The sequence below is a fragment of the Protopterus annectens genome, chromosome 14.part0 (genome assembly GCF_019279795.1).
Source record: "Protopterus annectens isolate FY-2018-M chromosome 14.part0, PAN1.0, whole genome shotgun sequence".
Classification (NCBI taxonomy): Eukaryota; Metazoa; Chordata; order Ceratodontiformes; family Protopteridae; genus Protopterus; species Protopterus annectens.
The window spans coordinates 913150575-913172909 of NC_056748.1; the positions used below are offsets into that span (position 1 = coordinate 913150575).

The window sequence follows — 22335 nt, forward strand, 5'->3', positions numbered from 1 at the left end:
CCTGCCAGCACGATTACCCAAATGTAATGACTGCAACAGTGAAACATGAACATCTGCTTGAGCAGTGGATGAGAGAAAAGGGTAGGTTCTGTGTTATAATGAGCTGAAATGGCTGAGGCGTGAATTTTGATGAAGAAAGACAGGCCCTTGTGAAGCATCTCAGTTAAGTACTGTAAAATCTGAGTTAAACTGGGCTCTGCTGTGCTCATCCCTTGAGATTGGTTCCAGGCAGAGAATCTTTTCCATTTGTCAGCATAAGATTTTCCAGTACTAGGCCTCCTTGCCTCTAAAATGATATCCATCACTGGTTTACTGAGGGGTGGGTAAAGGAGAGATTAGGTAATTAGCCAGGCTGCTAGGTTCAGTGTTTGAAGCTGAGGGTGCAGAACCTGGTTCTCCTGCTGAGGCAATAAGGGTAGGAGTCTGAGGCAGGTGCCATGGGGTCAACAATGACACTGCGCAAGAAGGGGTACCAGTGTTGGCGTGGCCAGTCCAGTGCAATCAAAATAGTCCTTGGTTTGTCTTGTTTGATCTTTGGTAGTACTTTGGAGAGCAGAGGCAGAAAAGGAAAGGCATAAACTGATAGGTTTTTCCAGCTGAAGAACAGAGCATCCACTTCCCAAGCTTGTTTGTGGGGACTCCTTGTGCAAAATTTGCCCAATTGATAGTTCTGGGGAAAGGCAAACAGGTCTATATCTGGGATCCCCCATTTGCTCATCAACTTGTTGAAAATCCTTGGTTTCAGTTTCCACTCGTGTGGGTCCATGAGGTTTCCGCTTAGTTCGTCTGTCAGTGTACTTGGTTTTCCTGGCAGAAATTGAGCTTATAGATGCACTTGGTAGCTCAGGGCTGTGCTCCATAATGCCATGGCTAGTCTGCAGAGGGGGTAAGAATGTGTACCCCCTGCTTGTTTATGTACCACAAAACAGTGGTGTTGTCCGTCTTTACTATTAATTGTCCTGTAAGAATGCGGTCCTTGAAGGCTGTCAGAGCATTCTGTACAGCTAACATTTCTTTTTGATTGATATGCAGGTGCATTTGATTTGGGTTCCATTTGCCCTGAATGCACTTCCCTGCCAGGTGAGCCCCCCATGCATAGTCTGATACGTCCGTTAGGGTTTGGGCGGCAGGGGGTAGTGAATGGCAGTCCCTTGTTTTGGTGGCAGGCCTCTGCCCACCAAAGGAACTCTAGTCGTAGGCAAGGTATGATAGGAATCATTGTTTTTAGAGCCTGAGAATGTTGACACCATAGCTTTTTTTAGATACCATTGTAGTTTCCTCATACGTAGTCTTGCATACAAAATTAGAAGAATGCAGGAGGCCATGAACCCAAGGCTTGTAGTATTTGCCTTGCAGATAAGCAGGGTTTTTGTGGCCACTTGTTTGAAGTAGACTGTCAAATGAATTTGTTTCTCTGGTGTAAGGAAAACCATCTGGGAAGTTGTATTCAAGCTTGCTCCCAGGAATATAATTTGCTGACAGGGTACCAGGTGTGATTTCTTTTCGTTTATGGTGTACCCCAGACAAGTTAGCACCCTTTGTATAAAGGTCAGATGCTTCAAAAGTATGTCCTGGCTTTCTGCCTGAATTAGACAATCGTCCAGGTATGGGTATATTTGAATATTTCTTTGCCTGCAAAATGCAATGACTGGAGCTAGGCACTTTGGCTAATCTACTGCGCCCAGGGTATTCACAAAGGGCAGTGCAGAGAACTGATAGTGCGTGTAGCCTGCTTTGAAGCGTAGGTATCTTCTGCAAGATTCCCTGATTAGGATGTGCAGGTATGCTTCCTTTAAATCTAGTGTTGCCAACCAGGCATCTTTGCCTAGCATAGGGAGCAACTGGTGAAGAGTCAGCGTTTTGAATTTTGGAATCACCCAAAAGGTGTTTAAGGTAGACAGGTCCAGGATAGGACGCCATGAATAGTCTTTTCTGGTTACCAGGAAACGTCTTGAGTAGAACCCTTGTCCCTTTTCCTCTTCTGGTACCAACTGAATAGCCCCCATACATAAGAGAGAAGATGCTTCTGGGCCTCTGCCCAATGATTTTGGGGTAGATCTGGCCACCGCTTGGTGTTGGTAACGTATGGAAGTGAAATCTGCATCCCTGGGACACTATATATAAAACTCATTTGTCTTGGGTAATAAGTTCCCAGTTCTTTGCATGAAGAGCAATCCTTCCCCGCAAATGGGGCAGTCAGTTGAAAAGTGCTTGGCAGTTTTAAAAAGAAGTTAAAGACAGTTTACCATAGGGAGGAGTTTTATTACTCCCACATTTGGAAGTAGAGGCCCACTCAGACTGCTTAGTCCTGTGTGTACCCTGGGACTGAAGCCTGGGAGCTCTGCTGGCTCTGGGTTTGGAGAGAAGATCTGGAAGAGGCAGGAAAGGACCAATTCTTGGATGGCCAATGCCTACTAAACCTTGGTGGTTGTACTTGTAAAAAATCTGTAACAGTTTGCGTAGATTTAGCTTTTTCCTCCATTTTTTTAAGAACAACTTCTGCCTTGCTGCCAAACAGGTGGTCCTGGTTTAAAGGAGCATCCAGTAATTTCACTTTAACATGATCTGGCAAGGATTGCTCCTTAAGCCAAGCATGCCTTCTAAGTACAGACCCAGTTACAGCAGCCCTACAAGATGCCTCTAGTAAATCAAAACCACGTGTTTCCAATTTGTTCAGCTGAATGCAGTAAATCCTTACTTCCAGCACAATCCGAAATCAACATCATTTTCTGTTTAAGCAATCCAATAATATGCTGCTGATACTTTAACACATGAAACTGGCAGTTTAAGGCCCTAATGGCCAAAGCTGCAGAAGTGTATACCTTCTTACCCCATCTATCCAGCACCCTGGAGTCTCTATCAGAGGGGCTAGGATTTTTGGCAGTAGTAGCTATGATGCCCTTGGGTCCCTGTGAAATGGTCTCAGGATCCGCAGTAGGATTTTTAAAAAGGAACTTGAGAGTCAGGGGACCCTAGAATATCTATCAGGTTTTCTGGGAGCAGGCGGTAGAGAGTCAGGGGCCAAGCTAGATTCCGAGAAGGCATCATAAACCATGTCTAGTACAGGAGGTATGGCTAAAGGCCTGTGCTAGGTCAGGAATAAGAAATCCCTAAGCCTCTTTTTAGAATCAGAGAAATCCTGACTTTCACAATGAAAATGCTCCCTGAGGGTATGCAAGGTTTCACCAAAAGAAAAATCCTCTGGGGGGGATGCAGAGGGAATCTAGTCCTCAGCATCCAAATCCACATAGGTAGATAAGGGTAAATCCTGGTCAGAGGACATAGAAAATTCAGAATCCTGATCAGAAGTATCATAAGCAAACTCAGTCCTAGGTAAGGTTGGCTTCCCCTGATTAAAGTAATAAGGTCTTTAAACCATTCTTATTTGTTTTTTAGGCATAGAGGACTGGCTACGTGGTCTGGGCGTCAGTTTTTTAGGCATGGTTAGAGTTTTAAGCCTTGAAGAAGAGGATGGCATTGATTTAATACGCAAGTCAGTAGGCCTGAATACACCCTCAGAAGCCGGTGCCCGCACAGCGTTTCCAGACCCATCCAAGGTAGAGAGACATCCGCAGGTTCCACAGTTGAAGCCTCTCACGGCATACTCCGAATGGGTCTCAGTACAGGCCTGCGAATCTGAAGTAGTGGGTATCAGGGGCTGCGAAAGCGCCTCACTGAGTACTGGTGACTGGCTTAGGAGAAGCATCGGCAGCTTTGGACCCCGGCAGCCTGTCTCTATCTTTGCGTTTTTTCGGAATGTCGGTAGTCTGATTGCTTACCGAAGATGTATTTAGATAATTGAACTGAGCACCAAAATATTTAGAAGCGTAAATATTCCAACGGATAGTTCGTGGTTTAAATAAGGCACAAAACAGACAGTGAGGTACGTCATGGTCAAGGCCTAGGCAAGGAATACAGTACGAATGAAAATCTTTATGAGGTTATTTGCTTTCCACAAGTAATGCAATTATTTACTTTTACTGACATTGGTTTAGAGCAAGAAAAAATTTCCCCAATGGGGTACTTAGGTTTTAGTCTAAGACTTCGGTTCTGAAACTCAAACGAAAATTTCAGGAGTCGGCCGATCGGCACTTGCAAACTGCTTCTGCTTCGGGCACCGCACGTCAAGAAAGACTGATGTAATGGTGTCGGCTGCATGTTTTATACCCCTGACGACCTGACGTCACGGAAGAAGGGACATCAACCGAAGCAGGACCCAAGACTTTGTTAGTCAGGCTGACTGAGGGCTACTGCAAGCAGATAACCCAAAGAGGATGACTGCAACAGTGAAACACGAAGAACATCCTCCAATCTATTGCAGCGGCAAACTAGATATGAGGTAACTCCAGGTGCATCATGGGATAGGGACTTGGCCTCGAGCTGTCTGAAGACCTTGAGCTTTGTAGCAGGCTGACTCGGAGGTGGGGATTGGCTCTGAAACCATCTGTAAGAATGACGGCGAAATAGAACAACTTCACATAGTATTTTATAAAGTGTTTGGGTTTGAAATGCATCCACAGTGTGCCCAGCTGGAGGAAAACAGAAATGTACATGCACTATTGTAAATGTCTAAATGCATATATTTTAACAGTGGAAACTGGAATACAGGTGGTTAACTTCAGTCCAGCAAAATTTTAGGAAAATAGCTGAAATTAAATTACTTTGAAGGCTATGCAATAAAAGATAGTATCTTCCAGTTTTCAATGCAGCTAGACAGAGTCTGTGCTGAGAAGCTTTTTGTATGGTCTTTAGGGTGAATTACTAGTTTTGAAATGTGAAGGAATGCAATTGTTTTATGACTTCCAGCATCTGCCAAACATCTGAGGTCTATGTATTTTACAGGTAGATGCTAAATAGTACTAGCTGCCATCAACAGTTGCTTTGGGCCTGGGGACTACAAGTCAGATGACAAGAAATTATGTCATTCTGCAAGCCAGCCCAGCAGTAATGTTTGAGATATTAACTTGAGAAGAGTCTTAGTGAGACACAGCATTCTGCATTATGTCTTGGATCAGACAAGATCCACTCGCCACATCTGCATTGTTCTAATAAAGCAAGTTTCTAGGGAACAGAATAACTTGCTTAGATACAGTCCGGAATATAGTGAAGCTTAATTTAGATATTTTTCATTGAGACTGCCCTGCAATATTTTAAATATTTCCTGTGGTTTAGAACTCTGTCACCGTGAATATATATTTAGCATTGTCTTGTTCTTTTATTAAAAATATTTAAACCTTTCATTGTGGCTGATCTGTGTAGAGATATTTAAGTTTTGAGAGTGCTTGCATATTTATTTGGTGACGCTGTGTGGGCCACTCATAATAGCCTTGTTCTGGTTCAAACTACCATTTGTATTAACATTACACAGCAAAACTGGACACCTTTTGTAAAAGACCTTAAAGTAGCTGATAAGCAGTGACTGGTGGCAGTAGAAACTACCTTATAGTCTGGGCAGAAGGGGGTTTAGCTAGTAAACCTGTGCCAGCCCTTTCCAGGTGTGTGTGTGTGTGTGTGTGTGTGTGTGTGTGTGTGTGTGTGTGTGTGTGTGTGTGTGTGTGTAAATCAAACCTCAAAGATAGTGAGCGTCAGCTACTTGGGCAGGGAGACACAGCACTGGTTGGACAGAGAGGGTGCTGGAGGACTTGGCTTGGTCACTCAGTTGAGATAACTCTATAGCTGTGCCAGTGGGGAGTCTTACTGGGGATCTGGAGAAAGAGCGAGAAACCAGGCCCGGATTGATTGTGGTCACTGTGTGCTCTTAAGGGAAATTGCACTTGGTGCAGAAGACTGCATCTGGAAATAGTGTGTGTACTTGTTAACCTACCAGTGTACATCATCCACTGGTGCTAGTGGTGAAGACTGATGCTCCCCAGCTGAGGGTCAAAGTATGCACAAATTCTGGCCATCGGAAAGCAGCCAAGATCTATGTAAATAAAAAGGAAATCATGCCAGCAAAAATGCTGCTTCTGACAAAATTGTAGCATAAGGCAGAAGTAAAAATTGGGAACACCAAAGTCACTATGGAAAACCATTTGCTGTACACAAGGTAGAGGAAAGACAAGTTTATCCTGGCAGTCAATGGATACAGAGAGGCAGGTGTGAGATTCCAGTTGCTACATCTGTCTTCAGAATATTTTTTCCTGGAGGATCAAAGACATCAGTGATGAACCACAGGCCAACAGAGTGATCCAAGCAGGCTGAAGGGGGTTGCTTTTCTAACAGTAAGCTGCTAGACTATTCATTGCTTTTAAGTAAAGTGCTTGAGCGACAGAAAAAAGCCCAGGAGCTGACAAGAACTGAGTACTGGGACTTGAACTAGAGACTGGTATTGTGGGATTGAGATAGCCTGGGAAGACTATCAGCATCAATGTGAAGCTTGTAAATATGTTTGAGAACTGTAAAGTGTCAATACCATTAAATATAGTTTAGGATGTGTGAACTGTGGTTCTGGAAGAAGTGGCTGAAACTGAAGTTAGACTCAAAATAGTGGGTGAACTGTAAAGCACAAATCTCACTTCCTTCCATTAATGTTTAGGACGACATTGAAATAAAAGTTTGTTAATAATGGTATAAAAGATCCTGATAGTTGTCTGTTACACATTTTAAAGTAGTTCTGTATATGCTGCAGTCAGGGGTGTTTTTACAAGTGGTGTAGGACAGTTATCACTGACTGTTGTTTACACTAGTGATATTAAAGTAAAGCATCTATATTTTGCACAGCAACAACTTATTTTGTTCCAGACTAAAAATATGATCTTGGACTGCTTGGGTGAGGTAAAAGTATACGGACCATATATCATATGTAAAATTAAAGTATTTTTTATTTTCTTTTTATAGAGCTGGATGTCTAGATTAATATTCTTTCTTTAAACAGTAAATGTTTCAGCCAAAAAGTCTTGATAAATAAGAGGAAATTATGAAAAGGCATGGAAATGTCTTTCTTGCATTTGCAAAGTTACTAGCTGTTTTCCCCCATCAGCATGTTATTTAGAAGATAAGCAGCTTACAGTTACAGCCAATAAATCAACATGAGAAGTCTGAACAGTGTGCTTTAGCATCTTTATTAACTTGACTTTTTTTAAAGTAACATGAACATATATACAGTAACAGAAAAGCATAATTACGTTTTTCAGGCAGTGTACATATGCTCAAGTTTTTTCACCCTTACATTATGTAAATTGCTCAGTTCTCATCTTCCCTTAAATTTCACTCATTCTGAACTTTCAGTATGTATCTCTCATTCTACTTGTGTCATTTACTCTTACTTTTAAGATCCCACTTTCATTTTTTACGTCCTTTACAATATTCACTAGTTTAGTTTGGTTTTTAATTTCCATTTTCTAGTGACTTTTTTGGCAGCCAGTAGTGTTAAACTTAAGACATTACCCTGCCTTTGCAATTCAGATCCTACATCAGATCTCAAAAGAATAATTTCCTTAGTTAAAATCATTTACTCTCCCAACATTTCTGACATATTAATTTGCAGGATTTTTTAAATCTGCCAAGCTCATTACATTCCCCAAAAAGCATTCCCAGGTACCCTTATTTCCCATCATACCACCAGCATCTGCTCTTTACTAGAGGAAAAATTATTTGAAGCCTGCTTTGAGTGCAAAAAATAACTATGCAAACACGTCATACAAAAATTCAAAACCTTTTGGACTACGTTGCTTACTTGGGGCATATAAATTGTCCTACCATTATTCCTTTGCAAATTGCTATTCCAATTTCTCTTCCCAAGCTGTTCTAACTTCTGACAGATTCTTACAGATATCACACAGTATTTTATATGCCATACTAATTATCCTTCAACAGCAGTTTGTTCTAGATACAACTAAAAAACCCTCTATTGTTGGTCTTTCACTTAGCACTCCCTTGTTCCTTTCTCTGTGCCTATACTATTGTTATCAAATCCCTTGGTAAAGTAGGCTGTCTCTAACTGGAAATCCAAACATTTGCTTGGCCTCATCCCACTGAATTACCTTGCCCTCCCTAGTTATTTGCTCCAAATATCTTAGCTCCTTTGCTAATTTTCCCCAATAAATTCCACCCCCCCCCCTTCTTGCCGTCTATACATCTGCTTTTAGTTAGTTCTATTGGCAACATTTCTTTTGTCCATTCCTGCACTGGATTTGTTTTGACAATACTTTTCTTTTATTTAACACTCACACAGAATATTGTGTTAATCTTCTCCTGAAGGGCCTGTATCCAAAATCCTACTCACTTCTTGAATCCCCCCTTTCATTATTCCTTGTCACTTTGTTTTATAACCTTCTCCCTGTATTATGTTTATGACCCTTAACTGCATAGCTTTAATATGTTCCTTCAAATTAGGCAAACCTAAGTCACCTTCTTTTATAGGGAGAATCAGCTTGACTTGCCCTACTTAACTCTTCCTCTCTTCCCCACCTACACAAATTTCCTTCAACTGTAATTATCCACATCTCCTGTTGATAAAAATACACCTGACCTATAAAACTAAATGAACTAAAATACCTTCAATTCTTGCATATTACCCATATTGATGCCTGAGCTTCTAGCTTCTCACTTCATTTTATTTTATCTCTTCTCAAACATCCTTAGCTGCCACAATAGAATCCTTTTAAATCAAGGTACCTTAATACTTCAACTTATCTTCCTAATGAGTATAACTGGGATCATACCATAGATATCTTCAGAGGACCCATGCATGGAAAAAAGCATTTAGGAGCTGCCTCTGTCTTATTTACTCCAGAACCGCCCCTTATATTTTGTTACTTATCCAAAGATTCAAGTTGTGCTTGAATATGGACAGGAATGAGCTTTGTTCTGGATGGGGAGTGTTCCAGAACAGTGGTATTCTCCAAGATATGCCTGTCCCTCCAAACCATTCCACTGATGCTGCAGCAGAGGTTTAGATCCCTAAGCAGAGTATTTCTGATACCATTTGACTTGAAGTGAAATAGGTCCATCATTGATTAGATCTGAGATGCCTTATAAGCGTAACACTGGTCACCTCTTAGTCTGCAGTACATCAAGTATAGTGACAGGGCTTTAAGTCGGTCCATGTAGGACATACTGCTGAGGGCTTTTATCCTTCTAATAGGTTATTTCTGTGGATGTTCCAGTATGTGTCTGACAGGTACATGCCAAAGGAGGCATTACATTCAATGGTTGTCCTAATGAGGGCTGAGTAAATGGTGATAGTGACATAGTACAGTTGTGTACCTACCATAAATGTAGATGTTTGAGTGTATTCACTGTTGCAGTCATTACACTTGGGTTATCCTGCTGGCAGGCTACCCGCAGTCAGCCAGAGTTCCAAAGTCTAGGTCTGGCGTCGGCTGCTGTCGCCTCTTCCCTGACGTCAGTGCGCCAAAGGTATAAAAGATGCAACAGACGCCATTTTCTTCAGTTTTTCTTGCCCCAGATGTCAGGTGCCCTCAAATTGGTAGGATAAAAATTATGCCAATAAGTACACATGCACAAAAATACAACATTTCCTTCATCTATAAGCAAATACACCACATAGGTTGTATAGGATAGAGAAGTACAGATAAGTCCCAGCAAAGAAAGGGGGATGGTGGGTGGGTAACCTGGACTGCAACAGTGAATACACTAACATCTACACTTATGGTAGGTACACAACTGTACTATGTTAATCGTGTTTCACTGTTGCAGTCATTACACTTGGGTTGAATCCCAAAGCTGAAGTTGGGTGGCTGGTCCTATATAGGATTAGGAGAGGCTATAAGGCCCTGCATTACTGCAGTGGCAAAGCCTGCTCTGGATTTAGAGTAGAGAGGTACGTGGTAGTGCTTGGTGAAAGTGTGCACTGAACTCCAGGTCGCAGCTTCTAAAATGTCTTTGGTTGGTACTCCTCTGAGAAAGGCTGCTGAAGTGGCTGCTGCTCTGGTAGAATGTGGCCTAATGCCCTTAGGTACTGATTTGCCATGTTGTGCATAGCAGAAGCGAATGCAGTGTCCTATCCATTTTGAAATAGTCTGCTTTGAGATCGGCTTTCCTTGTGATCCTACAGCACAAGCTACAAACAGTTGCTCAGTTTTTCTGAAAGCTTTTGGTTTGTCCAAGTAAAATCGTAGCTGTCTGTGTATGTCCAAAGCGTCAGAAGTCTCTCCCCTTTATTCTGGAGATTTGGATAGAAAGCTGGCAAATGAATGGTTTGGTTAAGAACCACACTGGAAACCACCTTTGGCATAAATGTTGGGTTTGTCCTTAGAGAGACCCTGTCCTGGTGAAAAAGGATGAAAGGTTCCACTGCCATTAATGCCTGTAACTCAGACTCTTCTTGCTGAAGTTATTGCTAAGAGCAGAGCAGTTCTCCATGATAAGAATTTTATATCAGCTGTGTTGGCTGGCTCAAAAGAAGGCAGTGTGAGCTTTTCCAAAACAAAATTGAGGTCCCAAGTAGGTATTGGTGCTCTCCGTGGGGGTCTTATGTTTTTTGCCTCTCTGAGGTACTGTCTTAGTAGTGGATGTGAAAAAAATACGAGGTTCCGTATTGTAATGAGCTGAAATGGCAGAGGCATGGATCTTAATAGATGAGAAGGATAGACCTTTGTCCAGCATCTCAGTTAGGTATTGCAAAATCTGAGGAATATTTGGAACAAGTGGTTAGAGTCCTTGTGCCTGGTTCCAAGCACAGAATCTCTTCCATTTTTCTGCATAAGATTTCCTAGTGCTGGGCCTCCTGGCTTCTAAAATGACATCCATAACAGCTTTAGAGAGAGGTGTGGTCTGAGTGGCTATATTATCTGCCATGCAGCCAGATTTAAGGTTCTGAGTTGGCTGTGCAGAATCTGACTTTTTTGTTGAGTCAGAAGATGAGGAATTTGAGGTAAAGGCCAGGCTGGGCCTTGAGACAAGCTCTTTAGGATTGGGTACCAGTGCTGGCATGGCCAGTCTGGGGCAATTAGGATAATTTCTGGCTTCTCGTCAGACTTTTAGGAGCACCTTGGGAAGAAGAGGCAGTGGAAGGAAGGCATAAACTGTCAGCGTTTTCCAACTGAATGATAGAGCATCCACTTTCCATGCCTTGTGAGTGATAAGCTCTTGTGCAGAATTTCTGTAGTTGGTAGTTGTGAGGGGAGGCAAAAAGATCTATGCCTGGGCATCCCCATTTCCTTATGCTGAAGACCTGTGGGTTTAGTTTCCATTTGTGAGGATCCATGAGATTTTTGTTTAGTTTGTCTGCCAGTGTATTTTTCATTCCTGGCAGGAAGTGTGCCTGCAGATGTACTTGATAGGTCAGTGCTGTGTTCCACAAAGTCATGGCTTGCCTGCAGAGGGGGTAGGAATGTGTGCCCCCTTGCTTATGTACCACATAACTGTAGTATTGTCCGTCTTTAGTAATAGTTGTCCTGGATGTAGTAGATCCTTGATAGCTGTCAGGGCATTCTGTACAGCTAGCATCTCTTTTTGATTGATGTGAAGGTGCATTTGTTCCTTGGGCCACGTGCCCTGAATACATTTTCCTGCCATGTGTGCCCCCCAGGCATAATCCGATGCATCCATTGTTATTGTCTGCCTGGCTATGGGTAAGGTGAAAGGCTGTCCCTTTTTGTGGTGACAGGCCCAGGACCACCATCAAAACTCCTGTTGTAGGCAGGGAATTAGAGTTATTATTGTTTCCAGGCTGTGGCAATGTTGAGTCCAAACACTTTTTAGATACCATTGTAGTTTCCTCATATGCAGTCTTGCATATGGAATTAGTAGAATGCAGGATGCCATGAAGCCCAGGGCCTGCAGAATTTTTCTTGCAGGGAGCTGGGTCTTTGTTGCCATCATTTGAAAGTAATGAGACAGTTGCCTTTGCTTGCCTGGTGTGAGATAACCCATCTGGGCAGTTGTATTTAAGCTTGCACCCAGGAAAATTATCTCTTGAAAGGGCACTAGTTTTGATTTTTTTCGTTTACTGTGTACCCTAGACAAATTAGTACTCTTTTCACAAACGCAAGATGTTTTAGTAGAATGTCCTTGCCCTCTGCTTGAATAAGGCAGTCGTCCAAGTAGGGATATATTTGAATTGTTCTTAGTCTGCAATATGCAACTACTGGTGCCAGGCATTTTGTGAAGACCCTGGGCGCAGTAGATGAGCCAAAGGGCAGTGCAGAGAATTGGTAATGCATTGAGCCTGCTAGGAATCTGGGGTATCTTCTGCAAGATTGTCTGATTGGGACATGCAGGTATGCCTCCTTGAGGTCCAAAGTAACTAGCCAAGCCTTCTTGCCCAGCATGGGTAGAAGTTGCAGCAGTGTTAACATTTTGAATTTTGGAACATCCAGGAAAGTATTTAGGATTGACAAGTCCAGTATTGGTCTCCAGGCTTTGTCCTTCCTGGGTACTAGAAAAAGTCTTGAGTAAAATCCTTGTCCCTGTTCTTGCTGTGGTACTCTGAATAGCTCCTATGTCCATGAGAGCAGCAATTTGCTTTTGTGCCTCTGCCCATTGGTTTTGTGGCAGGTCCGGCATTCCTTTTGATTTTGGAAGGGTATGAAAGAGGAACCTGTAACCCTGAGAAACAATATTCAGTACCCATTTGTACTGGGTGATTATGTGCAATTTTGTGAGAAAAGTGCTAGCTTTCCCCCTAAGGGTGCTGCCAAAAGGTAAGTGCTTGGCATTTGCAGAGGGAAGTCATTGGGACGGTTTCCTATAAGGTTGTGATTTGTCTTCTCTTCCTTTGGGGGCTGAAGCACCCCATTGTTTAGGTCTGTAGGAGCCTTGGGGCTGAGATCTGCCTCTTTGTGGCCTGTCTGACACTGGAAAGGACCAATTTTTTGAAGGCCAGTTTCTGCTACACCTAGGTGGTTGTACCTGTAAGAAATCCTTTACTGTCTGCATTGATTTTACTTTATCCTCCATTTTCTTTAACACCTCTTCTGCCTTAAAGTATCATGCTGTAGTGGAGCATCCAATAATTTTACTTAAACATGTTCAGGTAAACTTTGTTCTTTCAACCAAGCATGCCTTCGAATGACAGAGCCTGTAACTGCGGCTCTACAAGAAGCTTTTAATGAATCAAAACCACATTGCAGAGTATGCTTTCCTACTTGTTCAGCTGCATGCAATAAATCCTGCATTTCCTTAATGTCAGTACTTTGAGTTTGTAAGCATTTTCTGTTTTAACAAAGACATGAGGTACTGTTGATATTTAAGCATGTGAAACTGGCAGTTTAAAGCCCTTACAGCTAAAGTAGCAGAAGTGTTTTTCCCCATCTATCCAGAGCTCTAGAATTTGGGACCCTGAGAAATTGTTTCAGGGTTAGCAGTTGGGGTGACTGGTGCAGGGGTAAAGAATCAGGTCTCTGAGCCTTTTCTTGGATTCTGAATAATCCTGGCTCTCCCAGCCAGATAGGGATAGGAGGGAGATCTCTGATCTGAAGAGGAATCAGAGTAAATAGAAACCTGGTCAGAGGAATCCTAGTCAGTGTCTCTCCAGGCCTTTTATCAGGACTGTCCAGGAGAATGTTTTGTCTTTAATGGTGTTTTATTATGTAGTTAAACCTCGCCAAAGTAATGTAAAGCAAAATCAATCAAACGGAATACAGTAAGAGTGAAAGTCCTTATGAGGTATTTGCTTCCCACAAGAAATACAATTGTTAACTTTTACTGACATCAGTCTGGAAGCAAGAAAAGGTACTTAACGGCTTACTGAAGACTTTGGGTTCTGAAACCTATTTTGAAAATCTCAAAAGGTCTGCCGACTGCCACACTAACACTTTGCTTTTGCTTTTTGCTTGGGGCACCAAGAAAAGAAAGCATCTTTTATACCCCTTTATACCCTGACGACTCAGGAAGGGAAGAGGCTAACAAAACAAAGACCTGGACCTGGGAACTGGTCGGTCGGGTGGGCTGGCCTAGCAGCAGGATAACCCAAGTGTAATGACTGCAACAGTGAAACATGAACATCCCTAGATCTCTAGACACAATCTCTTTATAAGCTACTCAGTATAGGACTTTCATAAGTGGCATATTGTCAGGGGGGTTAGTAGGTAAGGGAGAGGACTTATAGGATGATATAATGCATTGTTTGGCATTTAGTTTCAGTCCATGATTTTGGCAGTTATTTGAGACAAACCTTCCTGCAGAATAGCCAAGTCATTTTGGGATTAAATGACTGCTCCGAGCTTGCTGTCATCTGCATACCTTAGTTGTTCTCAGTGAACTACCACTGAAAATATGCTCAAAAGAGTTCTAGTTCAGGATTTGGGAACTAATGATGACAGTGCCCCTATCTCATCAGGTGGGTGGCAAAATGGCTCACTGACAGGACCTTCAAAGTCAAAATAGGCACATCCACCTCTGATAGCAGACCTGTCACTAGTGGAGTTCCCCAGGGATCTGTCTTGGAACCCCAACTATTTGGCATCCCTTTCTCAAAGGTCCAGGCAAAGACAAAAGACCTGTGGCTGAAGTCTGCAGATGACTGTAAGCTGGGTACTGTCACTGACTCCCCAAATGATGTTAACATACTGCAAGAGGGTCTCACAGCAACTGACTGCTGCCGAAGTCATGGCCTCAAGCTAAATGCAAAAAAATTTTATCATACCATTTGGCAAAAACATGACCCATACTGATAACCACATCAACGGCAACCCCCTAAGCACACAACAACGGCAACCCTCTAAGCAGACAACAATGGCAACCCCCTAAGCACACAATCTGTGGTGACAGACCTGGGCACTCAGGTTGACAACCTCACATTAGACCCGGCAGTGGTCAGAAAAGCCTTTTACTTGGTTCATCTCGTAAGTAAAGGGGCTGCATCCACAAAAAAAGGAGGCTATTAACTCTCTATACTCCTCCCTCATTAGACCAATAATGGAGTATAACATGCCGTTTGGGATGTACCTCTCCACACATCTGCACCAACTGGAAAGGCCATTGCAATATCTCACAAAGAGAATCCAAGGCCTCCAACACCCGTCCTATGCTGACAGGATCAATTCACTATCACTCTATTTGGCATCATACAGACCACTCAAGGGTGAAGTGTCTCGCCTATAAGGCAATCTTGGACCCTGCCCTACGAGAGATGCTCCATATCTGTAAGTCTAACTCCTCATGCACTACCCGCTTAACAGGCCTGAATCTAATATGCATCAACAACAAAACCTGCTGGAGAGACAGATTTGTCTCCAGAGGCTGCCCTGTCTTCAAGGAGTAGACTTCCCATACACATCAGAGCACCTCACTGACCCTCCAAGCGCAACCTTGATGACTGGATGGGAAACCACAAATTTGTCCCAGGGTTTCCACCTGTGTCCCTCATTGACAGGGGTGACAGGTGCTGACAGAGGTTTCTTTTGGGGATAAACTATTGGCAAGGTTTGGAAGGGCCCCAGGGCCATTAGCCTAGGAACCTCTTATGATCTTATGATATTCAGTCAGCCAGAAAGTACAGTTTTGTACCTACCATAAATGTAGATGTTCAAGTGCTAATACAGCTGCAGTCATAACAGATGGGTTCTCCTGCCGTCAGGCGGGTCCTCGGTCGGCCGAATTCCAGAGTCTAGGTCCGGCGTCGGTTATCGTCGCTTTCTTTCCTGACGTCAGTGCGACAGGGGTATATAAGACACAGCCAACGCCATTTTCTTCAGTCTTTCTTGCCCCAGATGTCAAGTGCCCCCAGAAGGAAGGCACTATATATATATAAAAAAAAATATATATATATATATATATATATATATATATATATATATATATATATATAATATATAATCATGCATTACAATATAATCAAAAACCAGTAGTTGTAAGCAAATACACCATAGAAGGATAACCCAATCAAGTTGTAAGATGAGGAGTTAGCCACTAGGTCTGTACCCAGAGGGGAAGGAGGGAGGGAAACCTGGACTGCAGCTGTATTAGCACTCGAACATCTACATTTATGGTAGGTACAAAACTGTACTATGTTCATCGTGCATACAGCTGCAGTCATAACAGATGGGTAGAATCCCAAAGTTACGCATAGGGTGGTAGGCACTAGGTGGAACTGGGAGGAGCCAGAATGCCCTGCAACACAGCAGTAGCAAAGCCTGCTCTAGTTTTGGAGTATAAAGGTAGGTGGTAGTGTTTAGTGAAGGTATGCACAGAACTCCAAGTGGCTGCCTCCAAAATATCTTTGGTATGGACTCCTCTGAGGAAGGCTGCAGAGGTAGCTGTGGCCCTTGTGGAGTGGGATCTGATGCCTGCAGGTACAGATTTACCATGAAAGGAGTAACAAAACCGTATGCAGTGGCCTATCCATTTCGAAATTGTCTACTTGGAAATTGGCTTCCCTTGAGCTCCTACAGCATAGGACACAAAGAGTTGTTCTCATTTCCTGAAAGGCTTTGTTCTGTCCAAATAGTAACGTAGCTGTCTAAGGAATGTAGCAGCCTTTCCCCTTTGTTTTGAGGAATGGGGTAAAAGGTAGGTAAGTGTATGGCCTGATTTAAAGCTACCCTGGATACTACCTTAGGCATAAATGACAGGTTGGTTCGTAGGGAAACCCTGTCCTGATGGAAGATGAGAAAGGGCTGCACAGCCATGAGGGCTTGTAGTTCCGAAACCCTACAAGCTGAGGTAATGGCCAGAAGGAAAGCTGTTTTCCAGGACAAATATTGCAAATCTGTTGAGGCAGCTGGTTCAAAGGGAGGCAATGGTAATTTTTCTAGAATGTAATTAAGATCCCAGGCTGGTATTGGTTGTTTCCTTGGAGGTCTTATATTCTTAGCCCCTCTGAGGAACTGTCTTAAGAGTGGGTGAGAGAATAAGGGTGGATCAGTGTTGTATTCTGCAGAAATGGCTGAGGCATGAATTTTGGAGGAGGAAAATGAAAGTCCACTGTTCAACAGCTCAGCTAGATACTGTAATATCTGAGGCAAATTCAGTTTTCTAGGATCCTGGCCTTTTTTCTCATTCCAAGCGCAAAACTTTTTCCATTTTGCGGAGTAAGCCTTTCTAGTAGATGGCCTTCTGGCCTCCAAAATGACAACCTGCTTCTCTTTGGAGAGTAGGGTCTGTTGTGGTGTTAAGGAATTTTCCATGCAGCCAGATTGAGTGTTTTCAGCTGACTGTGAAGAGTTTTGTAGTTGTGCTGAGTCAGTAGAAGAGGCATTAGAGGTAGGGTCCAGGGAGGAGTATGTGTTAGGCTCCTCAGGAGTGGGTACCAGTGTTGTCTTGGCCAGTCTGGAGCAATCAGTATCATCTTCGGTTTGTCTGCTCTTGCTTTCAAGAGCACCTTGGGCAGAAGAGGCAAAGGTGGGAAGGCGTAAACTGTCCGTGCTGCCCAACTGAAAGAAAGGGCGTCCACTCTCCAGGCCTTTGGATGGAAGGTCCTTGAGCAGAACTTTGTCAATTGATGATTCCTGTGGGTAGCAAAGAGATCTATGTCTGGCCTTCCCCACGCTTGGATTATCTTTGTAAACACTTGAGGATGCAACTTCCATTCGTGTGGGTCTGTCATATTTCTGCTTAGATTGTCTGCCAGCGTGTTTTCCAATCCTGGCAGGTACTGTGCTTGAAGTTCGATTTGCCATTCCAGAGCCAAGTTCCAAAGTGACACGGCTAGCCTGCACAGGGGGTATGAATGTGTTCCTCCTTGTTTGTTTATGTACCACATTACTGTGGTGTTGTCTGTTCTTATCAATAATTGCCCTGGATGCAGGAGGTCCTTGAAAGCTGTAATTGCATTTATCACTGCTAGCATTTCCTTTTGATTGATGTGAAGGTGCTTTTCCTTTTGGGACCATTTGCCCTGAATGCACCTGTCTGTCATGTGTGCCCCCCAGGCGTAGTCTGAGGCGCCTGTTGTGATGACTTGATTTGCTTGAGGCTTGCAGAATGGTAGACCTGTGTTTGTTTGGCATGCTTGGGCCCACCATAGAAATTCCTTTTGCAAACATGGGATTATTGGTATTATTGTTTCCAAACTGTGGCTGTGTTGAGGCCATAGGTTTTTTAGGTACCATTGAAGTTTCCTCATATGCAACTTTGCACATGGGATTAGAAGAATGCAAGATGCCATGAAGCCCAGAGCCTGCAGGATTTTCCTTGCAGGTAGCCTGGTACAATTTGCTAGTATTTTGAAGTACTGAGTTAGTTGCCCCTGTTTTTCTGGCTTAAGATAGGCCATCTGGGTGTTTGTGTCCAAGTTGGCACCCAGGAAAGTTATTTTCTGAGATGGTGTTAGCCTGGATTTCTCTGTTGACTGTGTATCCCAGAGAATTCAATAACCATGTTACATAAGCCAGATGTTCCAGAAGTATGTGTTTGCTGTCCGCTTGGATCAGGCAATCGTCCAAATAAGGGTAAATTTGTATCCCTTGAAGTCTGCAGTAGGCAATTACTGATGCCAGGCATTTCGTGAATACTCTGGGCGCAGTAGATAAGCCAAAGGGCAATGCAAAGAATTGATAGTGGATTGAACCTGCAAGAAATCTGAGGTATCTTCTGCAGCTTTGTCTGATTGGGACATGCAGGTATGCCTCCTTGAGGTCCAATGTTACCAGCCAAGACTCCTTGCCCAGCATGGGAAGAAGCTGCTGTAAGGTGAGCATCTTGAATTTTGGTGCAGTAGAAATGTGTTTAGGCTGGATAAGTCCAAAATGGGTCTTCAGTCGGTTCCTTTCCTTGGTACCAGGAATAGTCTGGAATAAAAACCTTGACCTTGTTCGTGAGTAGGTACCTCTTGAATAGCTTTCATGTCCATGAGCTTTGAAATTTGTATTTGAGCCTCTGCCCTTTGATTGTGTGGCAGGTTCGGCATGCCTCTCATTTTTGGAAGAGTGTGAAAATGAAATCTGTAGCCTCTGTTTATAATGTCCAGGATCCATTTGTCTGTTGTGATAATATGCCAATTTTTTGTAAATAATGCCAGCTTTCCTCCCAAGGGTGCTGCCAGCTGAGACTTGCTTGGCATGAAAAGGGGAAAATCATTGGGTTTGTTTCCTGTATTGTTGTGCACAGTCTTCGCCACCTCTTGGTGCTGGAGTTTGCCATTGTCTGCCTCTATATGATCCTTGAGATTGTCCTCTGCCCCTTGTACGCCTGTATCTACCTCTTTGGGGCTTGTCCGTGGCTGGAAAGGACCAGTTTTTTGAAGGCCACTTTCTGCTAAAACGTGGTGGTTGAACCTGTAGAAAAACTTTGACAGTTTGCATAGATTTAGCTTTTTCTTCCATTTTCCGTAGTATATCCTCAGCATTAGTACCAAATACATCCTTTTGTAAAGGAGCATCTAGTAGTTTAGCTTTAACATGATCAGGCAAGGTTTGTTCCCTAAGCCAGGCATGTCTACGAATGACTGATCCTGTAACAGCAGCTCTACTTGAGGCCTCTAGAGCATCATAGCCACATTGTAAGGTGTGTTTACCCACTTGTTCTGCACTATGCATCATATCCTGCAACTCCTTCAAATCTGGTTGTTCAGGTTGTGACATTTTATTCCTTAATTGTGATAACAGAAACTGCTGATATTTAAGCATATGGAACTGACAATTTAAGGCCCTCATGGCTAGGGTGGCCGAGGTATATACCTTTTCCCCACCTTTCTAAGGATCTAGACTCTCTTCGAAGGTAGTGGATTCTTAGCAGTAGAGGCTTTCAATCCCTTGGGGCCTTGAGAAATGGTTTCAGGGTCAGCATTATGGCTTTTGTAAAGAAATTGGTGAGAGTTAGGAACTCTGTAGTACCTATCAGGCTTGACTGGGGCAGGAGGCAGGGAATCCGGATTAAGGCAAGCCTCCGAGTAAACATCATCAAGTATGTCCAAGACAGGAGGTATCGCCAGAGGTCTGTGCTGAGGTAGCAAAAGAAATTCCCTAAGTCTTTTCTTGGAATCAGAAAAGTCTTGGCCTTCCCAATGGAAGTGTTCCCTCAAGGTATGCAAGGTTTCCCCAAAAGAAAAATCCTCTGGGGGAGATGCAGAAGGAATGGACTTCTCTGCATCAGAATCTTCAAAAGGGGAGTACGAGTGTTCCTCTTCATCAGAATGTTCTGAAATAATGGAGCCCTGGTCAGAAGAGGGAGAATCTTCCTCCACTCTGGGTCTCTTGTCCGGAGGGGTTGGGAACCCTGATAAGAGTAATTAAATCCTCAGCCATTTTTAGCATCTGCTTTTTAGGCATGGGGCCTGGAGATGGGCCCTGTGCAACAGGCCTCTTGGGATGCATGGCTGATTTGGACTTAGTAAAGGCCTTTATGGAAAAGGAAGATGAGGATCTAAAGACACCATGGGTGGAAGTGGACCTGTCCACATTAGGAGGCTCAACACTCACAGTGGCTTCGGTAGCTGTAGTCTGGGTATGGGCCGAGGCACCTGCGGTCTCGGTTACAGAAGACACCACCAGAGAAGTGTCGTCGGTAGTCAGGGGCTGCGTAGGCTCCTCGCTGAGGACCGGACCACGTGTAGCCGGTTTTGGCGTGGTGTCGGTGGAGACTGCGGACCTCGCGTGTCAGTCTTTGTCCTTGTGTTTTTTGGACAAAACGGTAGTCGGAGTCTCCGACATTTTATAATCAAAAGCTTTACCAAAAAAGTGCTGGGTGAACTCCGCCCGACGCTTAATAGTGCGTTTATTGAAAGTAGCGCAAAAGCGACAGCCCGAGACGTCGTGGTCTGGGCCTAAACAAGGTATACAGAGGGAATGGAAATCCTTATGCGGTATTTGCTTCCCACAAGAAATACAATTGTTAACTTTGTCTGACATCGGTCTGAGGCAAGAAAAGTTTCAACGGGTACTTAGCTTTAAAGAAGACTTCGGTTTCCAAATTTTCGTAATTTCAGGAGCTGGCCGACCGGCACTTGCGAACTGCTTCTGCTTCGGGTACCGCATGGCAAAAAAGACTGAAGAAAATGGCATTGGCTGTGTCTTATATACCCCTGTCGCACTGACGTCAGGAAAGAAAGCGACGACAACCGACGCCGGACCTAGACTTTGGAATTCGGCCGACCGAGGACCCGCCTGACGGCAGGAGAACCCATCTGTTATGACTGCAGCTGTAAGCACGATGAACATCCCTTTGGTATTGGCTTTAACTTCAAAAAAGCAAATGCCAAATAGGATAGCTCCAAGGACAAAACCCAGGTGGCTCCACTGGTGAGTACCACCTCTCTCGAGGTAATTTCCCTTATTTTGATAACCTGAATCCTATTTGCGTGCCAGATGGCCATCCAGTGGGTGACAGGAGTTTAACTTTTCTGCTGTGTCATAATAGAGAATTCTGTCAAAAGCTTTGGCCAGGTCCCTAAAACTGGAGTTGGAAAATTAGCAGGTTGAAAGAGGGGAAGTATTAAAACTTTCCGCACCGCCCAAGATGTTCACTGTAACCAAACAGTTGGAGATAGGAGTGAACAAGAAAGTGGAAAGCAGAGATGCACAATGGAACTGGGGAGGGAACCAAGCTATTTGAGAAAAGTTTAGGTACTGATCAATGATTCACAATGTTTACTGAAAGAGGACCACTTTTTTCATAGCTGCTTGCCAACAGTTTCAAGTAATGTCCAACTCCAAGGAGTTAACAAGTTAACAGCAATGTTAATAGAAGACATGGTTAAAATTCCTTTTTTTTTTTTTTTTTTTAGAAACTGCACGCTCTCTGTTATACAGTTTCTAAATGATGCCATGTTTAGATGAATGCAATGCACTACATCAGACACTCCCCCACCCCTTTTTTATCTACTGCCTGACACTGACCCAATAGAAAAACAGACTGGAGGGATAAATCCAAAGTGCCAAATGAAAAGACAGACAAGGAATACTATCAGAGACTAACATCAGCAAACACAAAAAGGTCATCAAAGCAAAGCACAAATGAAGCAAACCCACTGTATGATTCCTTGCACTCAAACAGCCTGCAGATCTACCTACAGGTTGTCTGGTAGCTGTTGGAATTAAGGATGGCGTATACTCCAAATCTTCATCATTGAACAGATCATCAGTGTTCATTCCAATAGCAGCTCCCATGTCCAGACCAAGTTTTTTCTGCAACAGTTTCCTCTGACGTGCAATTCGCTCTTTAGAATCTGTTTCACCTAAATGACAGAAAACAAAACATCAAAAGCTAAGCTTTTCAGCAATGTTCAGTCAGCGCATACAAGTAGATAAACTTAAAAACTAATTCAAAACTAAGGAGTAATCAGGCTTACTCCGTGTACTCTAGTACATTTTTCTAAGCAGCTCTCAGAAAAAAATGGTTTATAAAAGCAAAAACATGAAAAAATGTTTAACAATACAAGTTAATACAACACAGATCTGACAGTTTTCTTGCACATCAACTTTTTACTTCTAGGAGATTACAGCTGAAAAAGATCTATTATTTCTTCATTGCACAACAGGTACGATTTGGAGA

General features: G+C 43.2%; 1 protein-coding gene across 1 annotated transcript in view; it reads right to left on the reverse strand.

Moving 5' to 3' along the window:
* BTAF1 (B-TFIID TATA-box binding protein associated factor 1) overlaps window positions 1-22335 on the reverse strand; it is a 3603226-nt gene that overhangs the window by 3395652 nt on the left and 185239 nt on the right. The window contains exon 4 of the mRNA XM_044055641.1: window positions 21809-22018. Within this exon, the coding sequence (XP_043911576.1) occupies window positions 21809-22018 (210 nt within the window). The remainder of the gene's footprint in view (window positions 1-21808; window positions 22019-22335) is intronic.